General features: G+C 33.9%; 1 protein-coding gene across 1 annotated transcript in view; it reads right to left on the bottom strand.

Annotated features, from left to right (window-relative positions):
• LOC107439313 (ankyrin repeat domain-containing protein SOWAHC) overlaps positions 1–23,094 on the bottom strand; it is a 127,419-nt gene that overhangs the window by 13,891 nt on the left and 90,434 nt on the right. The window contains exons 9-11 of the mRNA XM_071183008.1: positions 17,943–18,014; positions 7,627–7,686; positions 5,310–5,452 (exon numbers count right to left, since the gene is read on the bottom strand). Coding sequence (XP_071039109.1) covers positions 5,310–5,452; positions 7,627–7,686; positions 17,943–18,014 — 275 coding nt within the window. The remainder of the gene's footprint in view (positions 1–5,309; positions 5,453–7,626; positions 7,687–17,942; positions 18,015–23,094) is intronic.

Genomic DNA, 23,094 nt, shown 5'->3' with positions numbered 1-23,094 from the left:
TTTATACTTAAATTATATTCGATTTTCATCATATATATATATATATATATATATATGGTGCCGGATGTTGTGTTGCTTATTCTGCTTTGCTTGGTGAGCACCTTGTGACTAATGTCACGAATATGAGCAACATTACCCACCCCTCATTGCCATAGATATTCGTTCATAGGATGGGCCACATTCACACAACAGAGGATAACATAGAGGGAAATATCCATGCCTTAAGTGGGACTCGAACCCACAGCCACAGACATTTGGAGAAATAAAAAGTTGAAAAACAATATCTTCAACGAGTTAAATTTTATGTAATAGTTATAATTAAAAAAAAATACTAGGGGCTGAGCTCTCTGTTTGCTGATTGCTTCGCAATAATTGTTGTTTCTTGGCATAAAATAGTTGAAATTATTGTACTAAATATAGATGTGCTAAGAGAACACTTGTGTACTATATCATTTATAATTAAAAGTATATTATTGTAACAAATTTGGTGAGTTCACAACGGTCATTTAATATTTTTGCTCTTACCAAACGGACGGATATATTTTAAATACAATGTTTGCACTTTGTGTGCATGAAGCGAAAAGTTAGCTCTAATTCATTAAACAAATCTCTCTAACCTTAATTCATATTTGCACCAAAAAATTATAATTGTAAAAGGGTTAATAAGACCGGATCGGACACCGATTTAAATATCTTAAAATGTAAAGCACGTGTTTTTGATAATAATAATAACATTCCTCTTAAACTCTTCATTTAGAAAACAAACAAAATTAAAAACGTAATAATAGTACAGGAAAATAACTTTAAATTAGGGATACCAAAATATTTATAAAAAACAATAACTTAATGACTTATATCAATTTTAAGCTGATGACAACCAAACCAATATGAAAATGAATGTGGGAAAACTGGATCCTACCATGTGATTTCCCGACCCATAAAAATGCACTGTCAACAATGGAAAACTGTGTCACCATCATTAGATTTTTATATATATAGTTGGACACGAAAATTTGTGGATTTTCGAAAACATGTTCTTCCATTATTTTTACTTGCATACATAAGCGGAGGGAATCCGCGAATTTCTTTAATCACTGATTAAAATTTGTTAACACGTGATAAACATATCTCAAGTATTCCATTGGTTAAAAAAAGGGTACTGATAAAATAATTTTTCAGATTAAATTTTAGGTCCTCCCACTAGATTAATCCCATAAAGATAACAAATAAAAGGGGGTGTTGAAGGTCATTGTTCTTAAAAAAAAAATTTCCATTTAAAAAGAAATTTTCAGAAATAATAAGCTTCCTATTAATTGTTTCTGCTCCCTTTTCTGACGGAAAAAACATAATTATAAAACTTTTACCCCCTTCTCACTTCCATAAATAAATTAAATAAGGCAATAAATAATAAATAAAAAAGAGGGCAAAAATAGATGGTTCTCACTTTGTCAACAACAGCGTAAAACATTTCCACCGCTAGTAAGGAAATAAAAGAACCCAGAAGGAGAAGAATAGAGAACAAAGATAAAGGAAGTAGAAGAATTAAAAAAAATAAAATAAATAAATATTGAAAAAAAATATTCCCTCTTTTAAAGAAGGAAGGGGGCATTGATTAGGCTCGCCTTGTTCAGGCTGTAAAGGCTTGCTCGACCAGATAACTACCTTCCCCTCTGCCGAAAACAACGAAAGCTGTTTTTGCGGCCGCCAGATTGAAGAGGCAGCCATTAATCTCTGTCGGCAACTGCCTACGTTCTAATGATTGCCGCGCCTTTTCCTAACGCCATTTTTTATACAGATATCTTCCAGAAATTCCACACCACCCGATTCCTCCTTCCCTATCTCTCAGGGAAAAATAAGGAATCCATGAAAAATTCATTACGTAACTTCTTCGACCCCGTTTGTAGCAACTACCGGAGTCTTATTATATATATATATATATTTAAAAAAACTTCATTTGCATATTTACCTCTGCCACAACTCCTTTGATTTTCTTAACTCATCGTCCCCAGTCCCCCCTTCTTTTTTTTCCCTTCTTCTCCTTTTTCTTTGTCTGGAGAAAGGTTAGAAGCACTTATCGGATTCGCTTTAGCTAATGAGCTGGCGCGGGGTTCGATTCCCGATGAAGAACGGTAGTTTCGAATTCGAGGAAAAGAATCAAAGTAAAGAGAGAGAGCCGTGATTTATTGTTTTCTTTTATATTTCCGTCCAGTCTTGATTTCTTTCTTCTCTGCAACAGTTTATACTGAAATAGAATTCCAATGAGGCTCTTAGAAGTGATTCTTTTCAATCTGAGAAGAAAATTCGATACACTCCTTGAATGGATGAACCCCCTCATCAAAGTAATTGCAATCGATGTTTTATGGATATAAATTACGTATGTATAAGTAGATGAGACAGATGCAATACTAAAGAACTGTCAAAAGAAAATCGCTGACACTTTTTTCTCTCGGTGTCATTTATTATGATGGATGGCACTGAAGTTTCTTTACTATATGGTTAGAGAAACTGGTTCATGACACAAGCTCCATTAGTATATTGATAAAAAAAAACAGCTCATGACATACACTACAAGTTTATAGTAAGAGAAACTGGTTCATGACACAAGTTCCATTAGTATATTAATAAAAAAACCAGCTCATGACATACACTACAAGTTTATTGTAAGAGAAACTGGATCATGACACAACAAGTTCCCTTAGTATATTGATAAAGGAACCAGTTCATGATAGACACTACAAGTTTATTGTAAGAAAAAGTGGTTCATGACACAACAAGTTACTTTAGTATACTGATAAAGGAACCAGTTCATGATAGACACTACATGTTAATTTAGTTTATTGTAAGAGAAACTGGATCATGGCACAACAAGTTCCTTTGGTATATTGATAGAGGAACCAGTTCATGACAGACACTACAAGTTTCTTAACTAGATTGTTAGATAAACTGGTACATAAAAACGACACATTTCTTCAGTTTATTGATAAAGGAGCCAGTTCATGATAAGCACTCGAAGTTTCGAGACTATATTGTTCAACAAACTGGTTCATGACACAAGTTTCTCCACTATATTGTGAGAGAAACTGCACAATGAAATGCTCGTAATAGTTCATGGCATTATAAGTTTTTTAGCCAGATGAAACTAGTTTATGACAGATACAATTACTGAACTATATTATGCAAGAAACTGGTTCATAACACAGATTTCTAAACTACTGTACAAGAAACTGGTTTATAAACATGTGACAGTTTGTTTCCGGTGTTGATTTGTGCAATTGTGTTACATCAATTAAGAGTTAAAAGGCCAAAAGTAAAAAAAAATTAAAAAAAATAAGGAGAGTATGAATTTGTGATACATAACATTATCACAAAACACAACAAGTTTCTTTAAAACATTGTAAGAAAACTGGTTCATGATACTGCAAGTTTCTAAACTATATTGTTAGAGAAACTGGTTCATGACATTGATAGTTTCTTTACTAATGGTTTATAGTTAGAAACGCTCGTTCAAGACACAACTAGTTAACTATACTGTGAGAGAAATTGATTCATGATACTACAGGTTTAGTATATTGTAAGAGAAACTGGGTTTACATAGTAAAAAAAATGATTAATGACACAAGTTTCTGAACTATATTTTTAGAGAAACTGGCTCATGAAAACAACATAAAATCGAACTTAGAATCCTAAATATTGGTGAAATCTTCTGCACAAATTATTTCAATAATATCGATAATTTTAATCATAATTATGTTTAAATTTCCTGCACGAATCGCACCAATATACAAAGGTACTGTCCAAATATCATGAGAACTCCTCCCGACTGAAGGTCTTACGTTGTCTGATGCTATGGAAACAAGAGTAAAACTACTTATTCAAAGAAATGACTCAATCTAAACTAAAGCAAAACAGTTACCCACACATCTCTTCTAAAATCACTTTTCTTCGTAACCACAACAATCGGCAGCACGCAAGTCTGGTATCTGAAGGAGTTATCGTTATAATCGGTCAGAACAAACTTTGATTCAATTCGTTCAAATTAGCAGCGATCTGATGACGTTAACAAATCCTACGAATATGAATAACAAGCTATCCTACGGTATTGAATAACAAGGAAGTAATAACCTCGTAGTTATGATTCTAATAATTCAAACAGCAATTGCCTGACTTGTATAAAAAATTTCCTGCCAGGTTGACATTGAATAGTACAAAGAAACGCGGGTAACAGTGCGAAAAATTAACCTAACTTATACTTCAGGGGTCTGTCCAGACAATTTGTGAAAGGTCCGTTTTTCGTTAAATTGTGAAAAAATTACTCACATTCTTTCAATCAGGGTCCGCTTTTATGAATTTGTGCAAATAGGGTCCGGTTATTGCAAAAAACTTTTTCAAGGAGTTTTTAAATTGTAAATAGATACAAGATTATGCTCGGCACTGTAAAATTATAATAAAAAAAATTAAATTTTCAAAAATAAACAGCAATTGCTGCTTCTAAATTAGATATGAAACATACAAATATTTGGCACTTAGCCTATACTGCTGAACGCAGAATATTCCTTTTGGACGAATAATGGAAGAATCGTTTGTCGAAGACAAAACTTAATTCGTTTACATCCATCTTTCTTGTTTTCTGCTCTGGAAAGGGTTTATTCGATTAACAAAATGATGATAAAGATAAACAAATTTGTGAAGGGTCCGATTAAAAGAAAAATTATTTTGAGAAGAGCCCGTTTTTAAGTTAAAATATTTTGTGAAGGGTCCGTTTTTATGAAAAGATATTTTGTGAAACAGACCCCTGTACTTGGTATTTAAAGGATTAATAAGATTATTTGATTCTATATTTTGGTCTTGATTGGAGGTAGGTGCTTTATTTACGTCGCACTAGAGTTGCACAATGAGCTATATGCGACGGTCTGAGAAACATTCCTGAGGATGATCAGAAGATATGCCATCTCAATTTTGATCCTGTCCTTTGGTAGCCCGGCGACTTGTGCGCAAAGTCGAGCAATTTACGATAGAACAATTTTAACGAGGACCGATACCGCACACCCTCGGTCCCTATGCAGGCAGATCAAAGTGGTTACTCACCCGCTTACTGCCAGTGATGCGTGACTTCAGTGTTCTACTGGGAACCGTGTCTTTATGATCAGACCACTGCGGGACTGGTCTTCATGAACAACATTACCTTTGAACGTAGATCACACCCTTCGCTGAAATCTGGTGGTCAAGGATTCGACCTCGAGTCAGACAAAAGATCTAATGAGCACAATAAAATCACGCGATTTTAAGCATGTTTAAGGTATGATACATACTCTATCTTGTATGTTGTCAGCAGATCCCCAACTCTTCATTCGAGTAATTGCTCGTCCACTTGCAGAGAGAACAGATCCCTTCTTAACTTTACTGTTCAGGGATCCCATCCGCACAAGATTTGGCTCCTTATCTCTCTTCCCAGCTGAAAATATATTTCAAAAGTAAAACAATGTCACACTATTCCAATTGCTATGAAAATTTATTCCTTCTTAGACTGCTCTTGCTACAAATAGTCAAGTCATCAGAATCATTTTTTTGCGATAAGCCTTTACATTAACAAAATCGTTAAAAATAGAATTTTTCTATTTCTTTTGCTTACGGCGCCTGATAGCATTCTGGACCATCAGTTAAACCAGCCTTATGCAAAATGTTAATTGACTTTTCAAATGGTCGAACCTTTTTAAGGGGAGTCAGATCATGGCAAATTTTTATTCATCTATATAAGTGATTTAAAATTTAAAGAAAAGTGAGTTTAAAGGTTAGAGTAAAGTGAGTTCAGTGAGGGTGTTTAGAGAAAACTGAGTTAGTGGTTAACTTCAGGTAGGTACATTATTTACATTAAACTAAAGCTATTGGCGACGGTCTGGGAAACATCCCTGAGGGTGATCCGAAGACATGCCATCACAATTTTGATCCTCTGCAGAGACAATGGAACCTCTGCTTCGGTAGCCCGACGACCTGCACGCTAAGTTGAGCACTTTACGGTAGAACAATTTTAACGAGGACCGATACTGCGCACCCTCGTTCCCTACGCAGGCTGATCCACGTGGTCATACACTCTCCTACTGATCGCAGAAAGTGATGCTTGATTACGGCGTACTACAGGGAACTGCGTTTTTTAGATCACTGCACTGCAGTATCCGTGGTTAACAAAAGGCAAAACTTAGAATTAACCACGAGATACCATATGATGAAAATTTTTTTGCCTTCAAAATATCAAACTACGAACAAATTATGACATAATAATGCAGTGGGGAAGTAATCCTACCATAATTTGTTAGTGTTTTGATATCAAAATACAAACAAAGTATTACATAATAATGCAGAGGGGAAAATCCTGCCATAATTTGTTACTTGTTGTTTTAGTTTATTTACGTCGCACTAGAGCTGCTCAATGGACTATTGGAGACAGTCTGGGAACCATCCCCGAGGATGATGCGCAGACATGCCATCACAATTTTGATCCTCTGCAGAGAGAATGGCACCCCTGCTGCGGTAGCCCGACGACCTGCACGCGAAGTCGAGCACTTTACGGTAAAACAGTTTTAACGAGGACCGATACTGCGCACACTCATTCCTACGCAGGCTGATCCAAGTGGACATACACTCTCTTACTGATCGCAGAAAGTGATGCTTGATTACGGTGTTCGGTTGGGAACTGCGTCTTTACGATCACTCCACTGCAGTATCCGTGTTTAACTTAAGGCAAAACGTAGAATTAACCACGAGATACCACACGATGAAAAATTTTTTTCCTCAAAATATCTAACTACGAACAAATTATGACATAATAATGCAGTGGGGAAGTAATCCTACCATAATTTGTTAGTGTTTTGATTTCAAAATACAAAAAAAGTATTACATAATAATGTAGAGGGGAAAATCCTGTCATAATTTGCTAGTTGCTGTTTTAGTTTATTTATGTCGCACTAGAGCTGCTCAATGGGCTATTGGTGACAGTCTGGGAAACATCCCTGAGGATGATGCGCAGACATGCCATCACAATTTCGATGCTCGGCAGAGAGAATGGCACCCCTGCTTCGGTAGCCCGACGACCTGCAAGCGAAGTCGAGCACTTTACAGTAGAGCAGTTTAACGAGGACCAGTGCAGCACACCCTCGGCTCCTACGCAGACTGATCCAAGTGGTCACCCACCCCCACACTGACCGCAGACAATGATGCTTTACTTCGGTGATCTGCTGGGAACCGTGTCTTAACGATGAGTCCACTGCGGGACTAATTTGTTAGTGTTTTGATATCAAAATAAAAACAAAGTATGACATTATAATGCAGTAGAGAAGTAATTCTGCCATAATTCGTTAGTGCTTTGATATTTTGAAAACGTTATTGTCAGCATTTGAGAGTTCATGACTTACTGGATCTTTACTTCAACTCACCTTTCTCTAAAGTTTAAAATACCAATGGATACCAATTAGGTAATATTCGATTCATACATGTGTTTACAGGTTGGCATTCATTGTTGATTTTATTTTGTAAAAAATAATTTCAGCATTAAATTTTAAAAAATGAGACATATATGATGAAAGAGTTAACTGGAAAGAATAAAGAACGAAAGAGGCCTGTGCCTCAACTCACCTACAATTTTTCCGCATAGGAGAATTGGAAACGCCAAGGAAGGAAACAATGTTATGAAACCTAAGAGGGAAAATGAAACATGTATTTTAAATATATCACACAAAACAAATTTGTAATGAAGTTAAATTTTTTGTTCAATTTCAAAAAAGCAATTTCGTTAATTAAAGTAACATTTGCGTTAATTAAACGAAATTATCTATTGGAATGTATAGAAACATAAGGAGAGATAGCTCATATTTTCCCAATAGTTCTAATCTGCATTAGTCAATATTTCGTCGAGCCGCGATGGTTCAGTGGTTAAAGGCACTAAGCTACTGCCATTGTGAAGAACTAAGGCTCGATACTCAGGGGCGGTTTGAAGTCATCCTGCTTCAGATCGATGCGTACTAGATCGTCAGGGAAGTAGAAGCGGCCTGTGCCTAATGCCGACCACATTAATACAATCGTGTTGTTGGTCTTGAAATTATGCAACCATAGATCCCCTATATTACTCCCTGTATGCAACCATAATCCCTCTGGCTCACAACGGGCCGTTGCGGGAATAGTTTAAGATTTTCATCACCCAAATAAAACTCATCAATACTCTCGATGATATCGTACTTGGCATCGATAATAAGCGCAATACTATCATTGTCGGTAGTAATCACGATAAAATAGCTGTCGAAAATTGTATGTTGGATACTTATCGTATCACACGATGTACGGTGAAAATATTGATATTTCTGGATGTATCGCCTAGTAAAATGAATACCAACAAAAATCTGAAATCCACTGCGTTAAGACAACTTACGACGGAGTAAATATTCATAGTTAAAGTACAAGGAAAAAAAAAACGAATTCTACGCTTAATGACACTACCTTTTTAAGTTTGAAACCCACAATTCGTTGAGGGCACTTTACCCTGAGATGATTGCTTAAATCGTTGAATTTTTTTGTGTTATTCTATAAGTAACTGTCTTTTGCAATTTATGATTTAAATAGCAATTAAGAGAAAATCCTTTAATATTCAGCTTCACAAACGTTAATTAAACTATAGTTATTTTTCTGGATTTTTATTATATTCGATGTTTACGTGTGGACGAGTAATTCAATATAATTGGTTAACCAAGCAAAAAAAAAAATTTTTTTTTTAATTCCTTCTGAATATGCGCAAAAAACATAATTTGCAATTAGCATTCAGATGCGCTGACTAATTGATGACGGCACTCATGTATATATTTTATATATATGTATTTTATAAAATGTTTCGATAACTTTATAAGGTTTGATTAAAACTTAAAAACAGCATCAAATTCGCCAATCCACTGACGTTTCTCGCCAAATAGGCTTTGTTTACAAATGGATAAAGCGTTGTTTACCACATCATTGCAATCTTACTCACTTAATTATATCTTATTTTATTAGTAAATTCTTTGCTGTTTATTCATACAATTAAGTGCATTGATGTATTTTGAGAAATTAATAGCATGTACTGTGAATGACCGAATTGTGTTGGGTTTAACAATCACATAGCCGCTTTAGTAAATGTTTGAAATATATACAAAGTCTAGTTAAGTGCCACTGCCCGGTATGCCCTACATCAATGTTTTTTTTAAGGTTCCGTGCCGCTGACTGGTATACATTTGCCGGGTATATCCTACACTGATGTTTCTCCTTACTCTTCTTAAGAATCCTAAGTATCTGAACACGATTCATATCATTCAATTCTCTAATCTTTTACAACTGAAACCGTCACATCGACACTGTTTATGATTTCTCGTGCGAGTTTGACTTAGAAGTCATGGAAATTCGCTGCTATCTGAATCTAGAGCCAAGGTGAAACCCATTATTTTGCAATTGAAACCATCACACAAACTTGATCACACGATGTCATGGTTCAACGTAAACATGGTTTAAAACTTTCTTTAAGGTTAAGACTAATTTGCACGATATTATTGAACCAATTTTTTCTGAGAGTGTACGGTTAGTAACTTCATCATCATAAACTTGAATCAATAGATATTCTCCCTTTTTTTTTTATCTTCCATTATACAGCCATTTTTGGTTCTACAGTTAGTAATTTATCCTACGAGAACTCAAGAAACCTGGAACCACTATGTGGTACCATGTTCCCTCCAGAAAATACAATGATTTAAAACGAAAGCAATGCTTTGTTATCTATTTGCCTTTCTTTATTTTCGGATGACTTAACTGTTCCAAAAATATTTTGGATAAAATGTTGAATGCGCCGTGCTTCAATTACGCGTGTGAACCTCAAGGATTTTTATGTGAGAAGTTAAAAGTGCAGAGCTCTGAATAAAGCAAGTATAGATAAATGAAATACATTATTAAACTTCTTCTTTCGACGGGTAAATACTTCGCACAAATGCGAAAGACAAAATTGATATATCGGAAAACTTGGGAACATTGAGAATCCTTGATCCGTTCCTGGATATACTACAATACTTCGCCTCTTGTAGATCTGCAGAGAAATATATAGTTGGCTCTTTTGTAGTCTATATACCCCTTAAAGATGAAACATACAACAAGAAACGATTTATCAACAGTTTTTCTGTTTCTTTTTTCTTTCTTTCTCTTCAATTCTTTTGCCTTTGAAAACATGGATCCGACAAATAAACTGCCGGGGACACCTCGTTTCAAAGTCACTGTCCAGGGATTTCGGGAGTTCTCCTGCTTTTTTTTTATAGCAATTGTGAAAGGACCAGGGTTTGGCCCTGAGGGACTTTCTTTTTTCGAACCAGGAATGGACGAAAAGTTGAAAAGATACTATTGAAAAGCGTGAATAGCAGGGGGCTTAGCGTGATATGAAAAGGGGCGAAGCGATAACAATCATTTTTTTGTTTTAAAACTTTGGGGTTGGAGGGTAGAATAAAACATAAGAGACAATTCAAATCACAAGGGGTTCGGTCGATGACTTTGCTGGAATGGAGAGTATGTTGCTGTTCTTTTATATCAACCACTGTTTTCTGGGATCGAGATTATTTTTCAAAGCAAGATTGAACGTGTGCAGTGGACTCTGAAAATGAAAGAATGTATGTGTTCAAATTGTTAAAAAAAAAAGAGAAAAAAAAAGATGTGTGTATGAGTGTTTAGTGACAAGACTTGCATCTGAGTGTCTTCTCGTGAAAAAGGTACATTGTTTTCGGATTAAAATATCGATGCATTTCATTGGGGTTCATGACACAAATATCTTAAAAGTTTCGATATTTTTTTTTTATCTTTATCATTTTTAAAAATAATTTTATTTTCTAATTTTCTTTCCCGAATAGCTCTATGTTAACAAACAATTGTTAACATAGAATATTTAGAAGCAATTGTTTTGGAAGATTTGACAAGGCAAAACTGTTAGAATAATTTAAAAAGACCATCCTTGAAACTTTTAGAACTTATGCCATTTTCAAACATGCAAAATTCACATTAACCAAAATGAGGAGAGGAAGCCGCATAGGTGAATGTCGAAAATATTTGTTTCATTCGATTTGATATAAATTTATTCGTTGATATTATATTTATTCGGTATTTTAATGCCTGCTGAAAAAATTTTGAATTCGCTTACAAAGTTCTCGAGGAATAGCGAAATACGCAAAAAATAAAATTAACTTTAAGGGATTCCAGCTTTAGAGCGGTCTGCTGAGCAAACTTTTGGGACCCTGTCTTCTAGATTGCGGCTAACCCCAACACCTTGGGAATTAAAAATCCAATACGGTCGAAAAAAAGTACGTTTTTGTATCTGATTTTGTAACTTAAAATATCGTCTGCACTTATTAATTAACATATTTGAGGTCACCTCCTCGTGCCATTAGGATTGAGTTTTAGAACGTGAAAATACGATCATTAGACCAGAAGTTATTCTGGGTGATCATTTTCCTTTTTTTTTTGTGCGCAATGTACATAAGAGAATGATGATACATTTTTATTTTGTGGCTCTATATTTCCAAAAATAAAAGAATTTTGCAATCAATATATAACTTATTCTTCAATAGAATGAAAGAATTGGACAATAATAATTTTCCACAATGATTCATATTTCTTCAAGCATTGTTTCCCCACGAACAACCAATTCTTCTTCAACAAATAGTAATCATCAACAAAATTATTTCATGCTATTTCCGTTCTCATTTATTTATTACGTTAAACAAATTCTTATTAATGCTGATTTGGAAAAATTATTAAACATTTTTTAAAAAAAAGACCGATATTAGTAGCAAAAATTGAGGATCATTTTGAAGACAAAATTAAGGGATTTCTATGATCTGTTACGCAGCAGGAATTTTTTTTTATAGTTTTCCCAGCGTCATCTGTGGACGAACTTAGTAACTAATTCTGAAACTTGGTGAAAATGATTTTCAAAGCAAAAGGGTTACTCGATATCTATTTCAGATCTTTCTCAAAACCATCCACTTATCTAGAGATAAGTTTTTTTATACTAAATTTCAAAGTAATTTGTAGTCACTCAATTTAAAAAAAAAAAAAAGGAGTTGTAGTTAACTACATTTGTAACAAAGTAGTTGTAGCAAGCTACAAAAATAATGCAGTTTTTGAGATCACTAATCAAATTCCTTGTGTTTTAGAGGAAATGAGTGGGCAGGGAACCGAACTGCCAAGTTTTTCCGACCACTGATCAAGTGGAAGAGAAAATAAAAGAAATGAGTGGTGCACTCGCAGGTAACCGAACCTACAATTTACAAACTGTGAGAATGAAATCTCCCAGCAAAATTATATACCCAGCTTTAAGGAGGCAAATAGCTTTGTTAGCAGTACTTTTTGAATTTCTTTCGCCAAGGATAGTAAAAACAGCCACAGTTTAAATGCCATACACCTGAGGCAAAGCTATAATTTTATTCAAACTATATATATCATCTTTCCGTAAAGAAGTATCCGGGCTTTAGAGCAGACAAATAACTTAAATATTTTGGAAGTTGCTAAACACTTTTGAAAATCACCAATTAGGAATAATTGTTCCATTTAGATAAAAATTATTAAAATCACGGGTAGTTCTCAATTTTAGCAAATTTTTATGAGCTCAGATAATGTTTCGCTGAAAAGTCAATTTTTAAGTGTTAAAAAAAAAAACAGATCACAAACGCTGTTCCTTTTCACAAATTGCCGTTTTGCGCTACTTTGAAAATTAGCATAGAGGGCACTGGAGAGAGATAGGCTTCTTTTAAAATTTATTATAACCGTCGTTGAACAGCCGACCCAATCATTAGAGATGTTTGAATATTCCTGGAGGCCTGGATAGCCTTGTTGGTAGGGCACCTGGTAGATGTCCAAGAGGTTGTGGGTTCGATCCCAGGCCGGCCGAAGACTCCCCGTATAGTGAATGGTGACTGATGCACGTTAAATCTTTCGAGTCGCAAAGTCCTCCATGTTACCATAACAAATTAATACACCTGGAATTACTGATCCAAGAGTTTCCTTGTCTTCTAGAGAGGTTCAAAATGACAAGGCTACGGAGTTGAACATTAGTAGTCGTGAAGCCAAAAATTGGGTCAGTTATTCAACGACGGTTATAAAATAAAATGTTCCATAAGGGTAATGAATTTTTTATTTTATTTTGCCCCCGATATTACGAATTATCCCCAATTCAGCGGATGATATTTTCGGTCCCATGAATTCGTTAAATCGGGTGTCCGGCGGTATAAGAAATAAAAAGTAGTAGTCCTGTAGTTCTTATCGATTCTTATTTTTTTTTTATATATAAAAACTTCCTTGAAAATGAAAAACCGAATAAAACTTACGTAATAAAAGATTCAATGCTGGTGACTAAAAAGACCGTGCACCCGATTTAGCTAATAAGTTTTGCACGAAGAAAAGCTCTCAAGTCATTAAAAATAAAATCAATTAATAAGAAAGATGCGCAACAGAACCTTAACTTTGATTCTGAAGAAGACGTCAGCATCTGTACAGGGAAAAAAATGGCAAATGATTAAACACTGTTGGCAGAGGAAAAAAAACCAATCCATTAACTGGGGATGAAATCCGGCCTCAACCCCAAAAGAGAATTCAGAATTGGTGACTGAAATCCATGGAACAAAAAAAAGGGGACAAAGAAGGAAAGTGGGAAAAGGAAAAAAAATAGGGTGCTTTCCAGGTAGAATGAATAAATAAAAGAAACTGCCGAGGATCCAATTCACATGCAAACAACTACCTCAAGCATCTGTCACACGAGTGATGGATGGCGCTTTTTCTGTGTCCGCCATGGAGAGTTTGGCGTTCTTTTTTTTTGGAGGGCCATGAATTTCATCCAGCTAAACATTTTGGTGCGGCACAGTCTACTGGCATTTAAAGACCTGTATAACACTGGATCAAGGGGTGGGGAAAAATTGCTGGAATCCCTCTGCCTTCTCCAGACATGGATAAAGAGAGTATTTTCCTTGAAAAAGTAAGGGAAAAACCTTCTCGACTTGAATGGTTTTTACTCGGATAACTCAGGGATTGGCTAGGGATTTTTGTAAGTACATTTCTTTTTTTTATTCCCTTTCTTTTCTTTCAACTTGAATGGTCCGTTGAAAGCAAAGGGAAAATGAAAGCGACAGAAAGGGCCATTTTGTCGATTGCTGTATTGAGAAGTTGGTTCTTTCTTATACGCTTTTTGCAGCTATTCAGTTCATAGAAAAAGAAACTTCCAAGTGTGATCCTTCGCTCTCTCACCCAACAGAAGCTTCTATTTTTTCCCCTCCAACGATTAAATGCGTAAAACGATGTTTAATTCTACTTTCTGTGAATCATATTACTGTAGATTGATGTTTATGTTAAGTTTGTTTCAAAATTACAATTGTAAAATGAGAATTGAACTATCTAGAAGAAGAAAAAAATGATTTTAAAGGATAGGGTCATTAAAATTTTCTATAATTTTTTCAACCGCCAAAAATTTTTTTCGTTAGACTATAATCAAGCTAGAAAATTTGCTTTGTTACAAGTGGCATTTTTTTGCAGTTTTATGTATTAAGTAGTTGAACTAATCGATTAAATTAATGGCAGAAATTAATAATTACGCATGAGATTCAATTTTAAAAAAAATGAACTAACATACTTTCTTTATTAAATTTTAAAATATCAGGAGTAAAAAGTAACTAAAAATTTATGAAATAAGTCATAAAAGTTCAAACAAACTATTAAGAAAATAGGTGGGTAATTACTTTATTTACGTCGCACTAGAGCTGCACAATGGGGTGTTGACGACGGTCTGGGAAACATCTCTAAGGATGATTCGAAGACATGCCATTGCAATTTCGATGCTTCGGTAGCCTGACGACCTGAGCGCGAAGTCGAGCACTTCACGGTCGAACAGTTTAACGAGGACCGATACCGCGCACACTCGGTCTCTTCGCAGGCTGATCAAAGTGGTCACCCATCCGCTTACTGACCGCAGCCAGCGATGCTTGACTTCGGTGTTCCATCGGAAACCATTTTAAGAGAGCAAGAAAATGGATTTTATCTTTTGCCATTTGTCCCAAGCTTTTTTCTTTTTTATTATGAACACACTTCTATCTTAACTACGTTCTAAACAACCTTTTCCTCCTCAATTCTTTCGCATCACTACAGGAAATCTTTTTGGCACTCCCTAAGAATCTTACCCCCTTAAAAGTTAAAAGCCAATCATCTTAAGATAAAAAATCCAAACAAAGGCTAAAATAATGCCACTAAAGATCTACGATCTATCAACCCCTATTAAAAATATCTGGACAAAAGTTATTTGAAGTCCCTTAATTGGGACTTGGTCCAGGGACAGAAATATTAAAGGGATCAGTGAATCTACAACATACAACAATGATAATTTTATTTTTAAGAGTAAGTTAAAAATAATTATGCACTAAATAGAATATAATTGGTTTACGAAAAACTTACTTTGTGCTTTTTCCGTAAAAAGTAAATTTCTATTTGGAAAAAAATTCGACATAACAAGATTTGGAGAAAAAAAAAAACTCTTCGACATAGGAAATCAAATTAACATGAGGTGGATATATAATAACCAAGGGGAAAAACATTTTTTTGACATAACAAAGCTTTCGAGATATCAAGAGTGTACTGTACTTCTAGATTGACGACACTAAACAATTTTTAAAATTAAAATTGTGTTAAAAGAATTCGATTTAAATCAAGGTATTTGAAGAAAATGAAAAAATATATTAATCTTTCGATTTCACTTTATTAATATCGAAATGCTTGTTTAAATAATAAAATAAGTAAAGCTGTTCGTATCTCAGGGTCATAAATTGAATTTTATTATTTATTTTCAGGGGACGTTTCATACCATATAATTACGCTCAGAATCAAACAAAATTTTATAGTCAGTCGGTTTATCATCGGTAATTCTCCTTAAAAAAATAACTCTGAATCCGAAGCAATGTTTTAATACATATACTACATAATACTACTGTGACGATGTAACATATGTATTTCATTTTTTTTAAACACTGTACAATATTTTCACTGCACATTTTGATATAAAATATTAGTAATGTTAAGCAAACAAAATATAAAATATGGCAACTTCAGCAAATAAAATATGAAATATGGCAACTTAAGCAAACAAAATTCAGAGAAAAAATGAGCAACAAAACACTAGATTATTTAAAGAACTTAATGAAACAACATAATAAAAACACTAACATTTCCTGAGGGCATGCAATGATTAGCTATAAATACGTCGGAGATCCACAGAATTGTATGGCTTATTGAGTTTTGCTGAAAAAACCAGGTTATTTAGTATCACCAAAATCCCAAATTAATAACAAAATTCATCGACAGATAGCGCTGCGGAACCAAAGTTTTCTGCCACCTATTAGAACATTCTTACTCAAGTATTTGCAAGGAAGTCTGCTGAGAAAACCAGATTATTTATTATCACCAAGTTTCTACATTAATAACAAAACTCGTCAACAGATAGAGCAGCACAACCAAAATTTTCTGCAACCGATCAGAACATTCTAACTCAAGTACTTGCACGAGAGTCTGTTGATTTCATCTGCTCCATGTTATTGTTGCCAACTGGTTATTTTGAAGGGAAAAAAATCGTTTTATAGTTTTTCACCCAGCAGCGCCATCTATAAATGTAATTAAATTTGACTTAGTGAGGGAAAAAGCGTTTTCTGAGAGGAACGTACGAACGCAAATATCTTTGTTACTCCACTAGAAAAAAGATTCTAAGAACGATTTATACAAATTCACTAATATGTCCATATTATTCCACTAAGCTGCTCTATATTTGTTTAAAAAAAAAACATTTCTATCTCTCTTTTTTTTTTTGAGGGAGGGGGGGTCAAACGATATGTTTTATAAAGATATTCCTGTTGTTTGATAGATTCTGAGAACGATTTTTACAAATTCACTAAAATGTCCATATTCTTTTGTTAATCTATTAAAAAAAAAAAAAAAAAAAGATTGATTCTAGGAACGGTTCTTACAAATTCACTAAAATGTGCATATTCTTCTACTAAACTGCTCTATACTTGTTAAAGGGGGGGGGGACCGCAAATATCTTTAATTAACTAAAAAAAATATAGATTCTAAGATCGATTTTTAGAANCTTACAAATTCACTAAAATGTGCATATTCTTCTACTAAACTGCTCTATACTTCTATACTTGTTAAAGGGGGGGGGGACCGCAAATATCTTTAATTAACTAAAAAAAATATAGATTCTAAGATCGATTTTTAGAAATTCACTAAAATGTCCACATTCTTCTACTAGGCTGCTCTACAATTGCTTAAAAGAAAAAAAAAGAAGAAAAAAAACGCAGATTTTTTTGCTAATTCATTAAAAAAAATATAGATTCTGAGATCAATTTTTAGAAATTCACTAAAATGTCCATATTTTTCCACTAAGCTACTCTATAATTGTTAAAAGAAAAACGCAAATATCTTTGTTACTCCACTAGAAAAAAGATTCTAAGTATGATTTATACAAATTCACTAATATGTCCATATTGTTCCACTAAGCTGCTCTATATTTGTTTAAAAAAAAACGCATATATCTTTGTTAATTCACGAAAAAGAAGATTCTAAGAACGATTTTTACGAATTCAATAAAATGTCCATATTCTTCCACTAACCTGCTCTATAATTCTTAAAAAATAAATAAACGCATACATCTTTGTTAATTGATTTAAATAAAGAAAAGCATGCACCGAACACAAGATAAAAGCCATGCAACAATCAAAAGCGGCAATTGCTTTTATCCACAAAAGTGGGCAAGCAAAGCGAAGAGAGGAGGCGGTTTTTGGGAGCCACTGCCGTTCTCTTAGGCAGGGAATGGTGCAATGTCTTGTTAAAAAGAGATACTCGTGCAACAGAAGAAATCTTTTTCTTACGCTCTGATTGGTTCTTGGGGAGATAGTGGAGGGCTCTCTTTCCGGTATAGTCCCTTAGACTTGGATCAGCACCTACGAACAAACAAAGAAAATACGAATTAAATCACAGTTAAACCTAGATTATCTAGCTTGATTAATTCGAATATCTCTGTTAATAGTTTACCCCCCCCCCCAATATATACGGCAGTCTAACTTAAAAGATTCAGAAAGTCTAAGATGAGAAGGGTGTAATACTTAAGACTCGAAATCCTATAGCAATGCAGGGTTGTTGGAAATTATGATGATCCTGAAGAGATGATGGACACAGAAACAAACGTTATATATACATAAAATTCAAAATGTAGAGAAAACATGGAAAAATTACAAAACAATGAAAAAAGGGAAAAAGAATAATAATAAAAAAATAATAAAAATTTCCGAAAAAAGGAAAAAAAATCCGGAAAATTAATACATGTAATCTTTTCATCAGCTCACACGATTATATCCGCAAAAAGGAGTGCTTTCTAACATTGCAACAAGATAGCCAAAGCAAAATGTATCAATATAATACAGTTGAGGGCTCCTCACACTATTGTATTGATACATTTTGCTTTGGCTATATTGATACAATATTAGAAAGCACTCCTTTTTGCGGACAAAATCGTGTGAGCTGATGAAAAGATTATATCGTTTTTTTCCGGATTTTTATTATTTTTTTTTATTACTATTTTTCTTTTTTCATTGTTCTGTAATTTTTCCATGTTTTTTCTACATTTTGAACTTATTTTATGAGTTCTATTTACTTGCAGCTTATGCGCAGTAAATAAAACTTGTGTGTGTGTGTTGGACAGCCGAACCAATTTTGGGTTTACGACTACCAATGTTTCAAGTCCGGAACCTTGTACTTTTGAACCAATCCAGAAGACAAGAAAACTCTTGTGTCAGTACCCCCACAGGATTGATTTGCTATGGGAACATGGATCCGATAGATTTAACGTGCATCAGTCACCATTTACTACACGGGGAGACTTCGTCCAGCAGGGATCGAAACCACGACGTCTTGGACATGGGTCCAGTGCACTACCAACCAGGTTCATATATTTATTATATATAGTATATGATATTGGTTGTAAATTGGCTGTACAATATCGGGTGAATCAGAGAATTGTATTTAGGGTNATTTTGGGTTTACGACTACCAATGTTTCAAGTCCGTAACCTAGTATTTTTGAACCAATCCAGAAGACAAGAAAACTCTTGTGTCAGTACCTCCACAGGATTGATTTGCTATGGGTACATGGACCCGATAGATTTAACGTGCATCAGTCACCATTTACTACACGGGGAGTCTTCGTCCAGCAGGGATCGAACCCACGACGTCTTGGGCATGGGTCCAGTGCACTACCAACCAGGCTATCCAGGTTCATATATTTATTATATATAGTATATGATATTGGTTGTAAATTGGCTGTACAATATCGGGTGAATCAGAGAATAGTATTTAGGGTCAATATCGGAAAACAACGGTCCTTTGAACCCTTATTGAGTCCAGATTCGTAAATATTGGTCCAATGAATGCCCAAGTTATTTTGCTGAGGACCCATTATACCCATGCAAGTATAATTTAGACATATTTTTTTTTGTTGCAATTTTTAATCCTTTTCCCATGCATAAATAAGAAATTCCAAATAATAGAAATTCCAGTGCATTCGGTTATATAGAACAAACTAGCTGCAGTGACAATTTCACCGGTTATTACGAATCGTCATTATAACGAATTACTGCAATTTATGATATAAAAAAAAGAAATGGCAAAAAAAAAAAAAAAAAAAANAACAGAAAAAAAAACTGAGGGATAAGAATTTAGCAGTTCTAAACGTTTTATTTCTTCATAAAATGCGTTTTTAGAACAGCGAAACAGCTGTGGTGAACACAGGGTTTCGGGTTTTACAACAATTTTATCAAACAGGGATAGATAAACTGTTCTACGAAACAGAATATAACTGATCGCTGTTTCTCAAGGTATCAAATTTTAAGATTCGCAAAGTGTAAGGAAGACTAAAAGAGCGAAGGCATAAATGAAATTATCAGACTTTTAAAAGTTTATTTTATTGTTATTATTTTTCTTTTTGACTCTGCTTCTAACAAAGATTATCTTTGAAAAGGAAACAGTCGCGCCAAGGCAGAGTCAAACGATGCCATCTACGGCCAAATGACAGAAAATGTAAGCATATAAGGATGTTCTTAAAGCGTAGTAAAGGTTTGTTACTTTATTTTCGATAAAAATCCGAAAGGCATGTTACGATTAAGTCGGTGTTTTCATTTTTTTTCTTCTTCCTGTTTTAAATATCTTGGCATACAGGGTGTTTAGTAACGAGGTTCCCACTCATTTATCAAAACAAAAATTAAAAACCTTGACAATTCTTACATTTTAAGAAGAAAAAAAACACGATCCTAATTATTTTAAAAAGTAATCATATAATTGCATTTACAGGGGTGGGACATCAAAAATAAATTTTAGGAACAATTAGGGAGCAGGTTATTATTATTATTATTTTCTTTTAAAGCAGTTATTTTCAGTTTTGGAGCAGCTTAATACCATATATATTTAAGATATCAATACGAGATTTTTATGGCTTGGCCAGAGATGCAAAATAATGGAGGTACAAGAAAATTATGTTAAACTGAACAATACCAAGAACTTAGTATACTTATTCTTTAACTTAGTATACACGTTAAAATCACCAAAAAAAAAAAAGAAAAAAAGAACTGAAACTATTTTATTCGACGAAATATCCTCGATCAGAGATGGCTGTCATAAAAACAGTGGTGCTGCGTCAACGTTATTTTATTGGCGTTTTTGCAAGGAGAAGAGTGATAAGTTCCAGCAAACGCTGCTCGAGTTCTTATAAATGTATCGGTTAAAAAAGGTCATTTAGATTTTATGACTGCAAAAGAACCAGCTTCGTATCAGAATCAGGTATGTCTCCAACCTTTCCATCCATTGAAAAAATTTCCATCAAAAACTAGTATGGTATTAATTTGGAAATGAGAATAGCTTTCTCCACAATTTAAAATCAAAGTTTTTAAGCTGATAATTTTTTATGTGTGCATTATTCGCACGTCAATTTAATCATTTCTCATCGAGCTCATTTGTATTTATAATATTGTTTGTTTTTTGTTCTATTGTTAATATTGTTTTTTTTCTGCTCTTTTGTTTATTTGTTCTATTGTATTTATTGTATTCTATTTATTTTGTTCTATTATATTTATTGCAATCTATTTATTTTGTTCCATTGTTAATATTTTTTGTGTTCTATTGTTTATTTGTTCTATTGTATTCTATTTATTTTGTTCTCTTGTATTCTGTTGTTAATATTGTTTTTTTTTGTTCTATTGTTATTTTTTCTATTGTATTTATTGTAATCTATTTACTTTGTTCTATTGTTAATATTGCTTATTTTATGTTTACGCATTGTTTATAAGCACAGAAGTTCAAGTTGAGCCGCGATGACTCAGGAGATAGAGTGTTCGCCTTCCAATGGGTCGATACGAACTCTGCATCCGGTTTGCACCAACCACAGTGCTGACGGAAAATATCCTCAGTGGCAGATGGATCATGGGTCAGAGTCCCCTTGCCGTCAAGCTAACCGTGGTACGTTTTCGTGGTGTCCGTCTCCATGCAACGCAAACGCGGGTTAGTTCCATCAAAAAAAGTCCTACATGATGGCACATTTCTCCCACTACTTGATTTAGGAGTTCCCTTGTCTTCTGGATTGGGTTCAACGACGGTTATAAAATAAAATAGTTATAGTTTCTATTTCTAAAAAAATTCGACAAAACAAAGTTTTAAGGAAGAAAAAAAACTCTTCGACATAGGAATTCAAATTAAAATGAGGTGGTTATATAATACCAAGGAGAAAAATATTTTTTTAACATAATAAGGTTTTCGAGATATCAGAGTGTACTGTACTTTTAGTCTTATGTCACTAAAAAATATTTAAAATTAAATTGTGTTAAGAGAATTTGATTTAAATCAAGGTATTAGAGGAAAATTAAAAAATTTAATCGTTCCACTGAAAGTTAACTTAATAATTAACTTTCAATTTTTGAAAAGGTGACCATATATTTTTAAAAGTGGTCACATTTAAAAACGTTACTGCGTGACGATAACAAAATTTCCTAATTTTGGACTATAACATATATTGTTGCATACGACTACTCTTCGATTAACTTACTATTATTAATAACCATTCTAAATTCATAGAAAAAAGCCAAGAGAAACGGAATATACATCGTATTTACTAATTTTTCAATACACTATTCACTATTTTTCAGTTTACATTTAATTCTGTATCTTTTTATGGCTTATGATTACTTTACAAGACGAAAAAAAAACTTTTTTTTGTTTTTGTTTTAAATTATCATCTGCATGTGAAAAGTAAAGAAACAAGAGAATGATAATAATGAATCCTGTCTTACCATAGGTATTTATAAGGACTTCCATTATTTCTTCGTGGCCAAACATAGCAGCTAAATGAAGTGGTGTGTAACCCTAAAAAAGAAATAAGAAAAATCAACATAGCATAAAGATTTATTTATTCGAAATTTCAGATAATAAATATTTAAAAAAAACTATTGAACATTGGACGCCATAAACGACCAGCAAGGCCGGCCTCAAAAAATGATAATATTAATTATTTAAAAATCTATTAGACAACCAACGGGGGGGGGNGTACATAGAAAGTCAAATAGGTAACCAGGGCAAACATACTAAAAACAAGAAAGCAAAAATAAAAACAAAATACTATAATGTCCCGTTCTTCAGAAAGAAGAGGACGAGGAAAAAAACATGAACGACGTGAATAAAATCCCAGGCATACATTCAGCTCGTTCGAAACGGTAAGTGTGTAGCGTATCTACCACTACAAAATTACAACTACAATTCACTAGTATATAAGACATGTTAACTCGACTCGATGTCGGGGTACCTTCTCATAGATGACGGTTGACATAGTCTGTAACTACTCTCCCCACATTGGTGACCCGGACGTGATGTGAACACGCCTACCTTGGCAGTAACGCCCACTTCGATATGAACACGCCTACCTAGACAGTAACGCCTACTTCGATGGATGATCCACATTGAACAGTTGACTTGCTACTTGTGACTG

The sequence above is a fragment of the Parasteatoda tepidariorum genome, chromosome 7, assembly GCF_043381705.1.
Source record: "Parasteatoda tepidariorum isolate YZ-2023 chromosome 7, CAS_Ptep_4.0, whole genome shotgun sequence".
Classification (NCBI taxonomy): domain Eukaryota; kingdom Metazoa; phylum Arthropoda; class Arachnida; order Araneae; family Theridiidae; genus Parasteatoda; species Parasteatoda tepidariorum.
The sequence above is the reverse complement of the archived record's forward strand: the minus strand, read 5'-3'. Positions and strand labels throughout refer to the sequence as shown.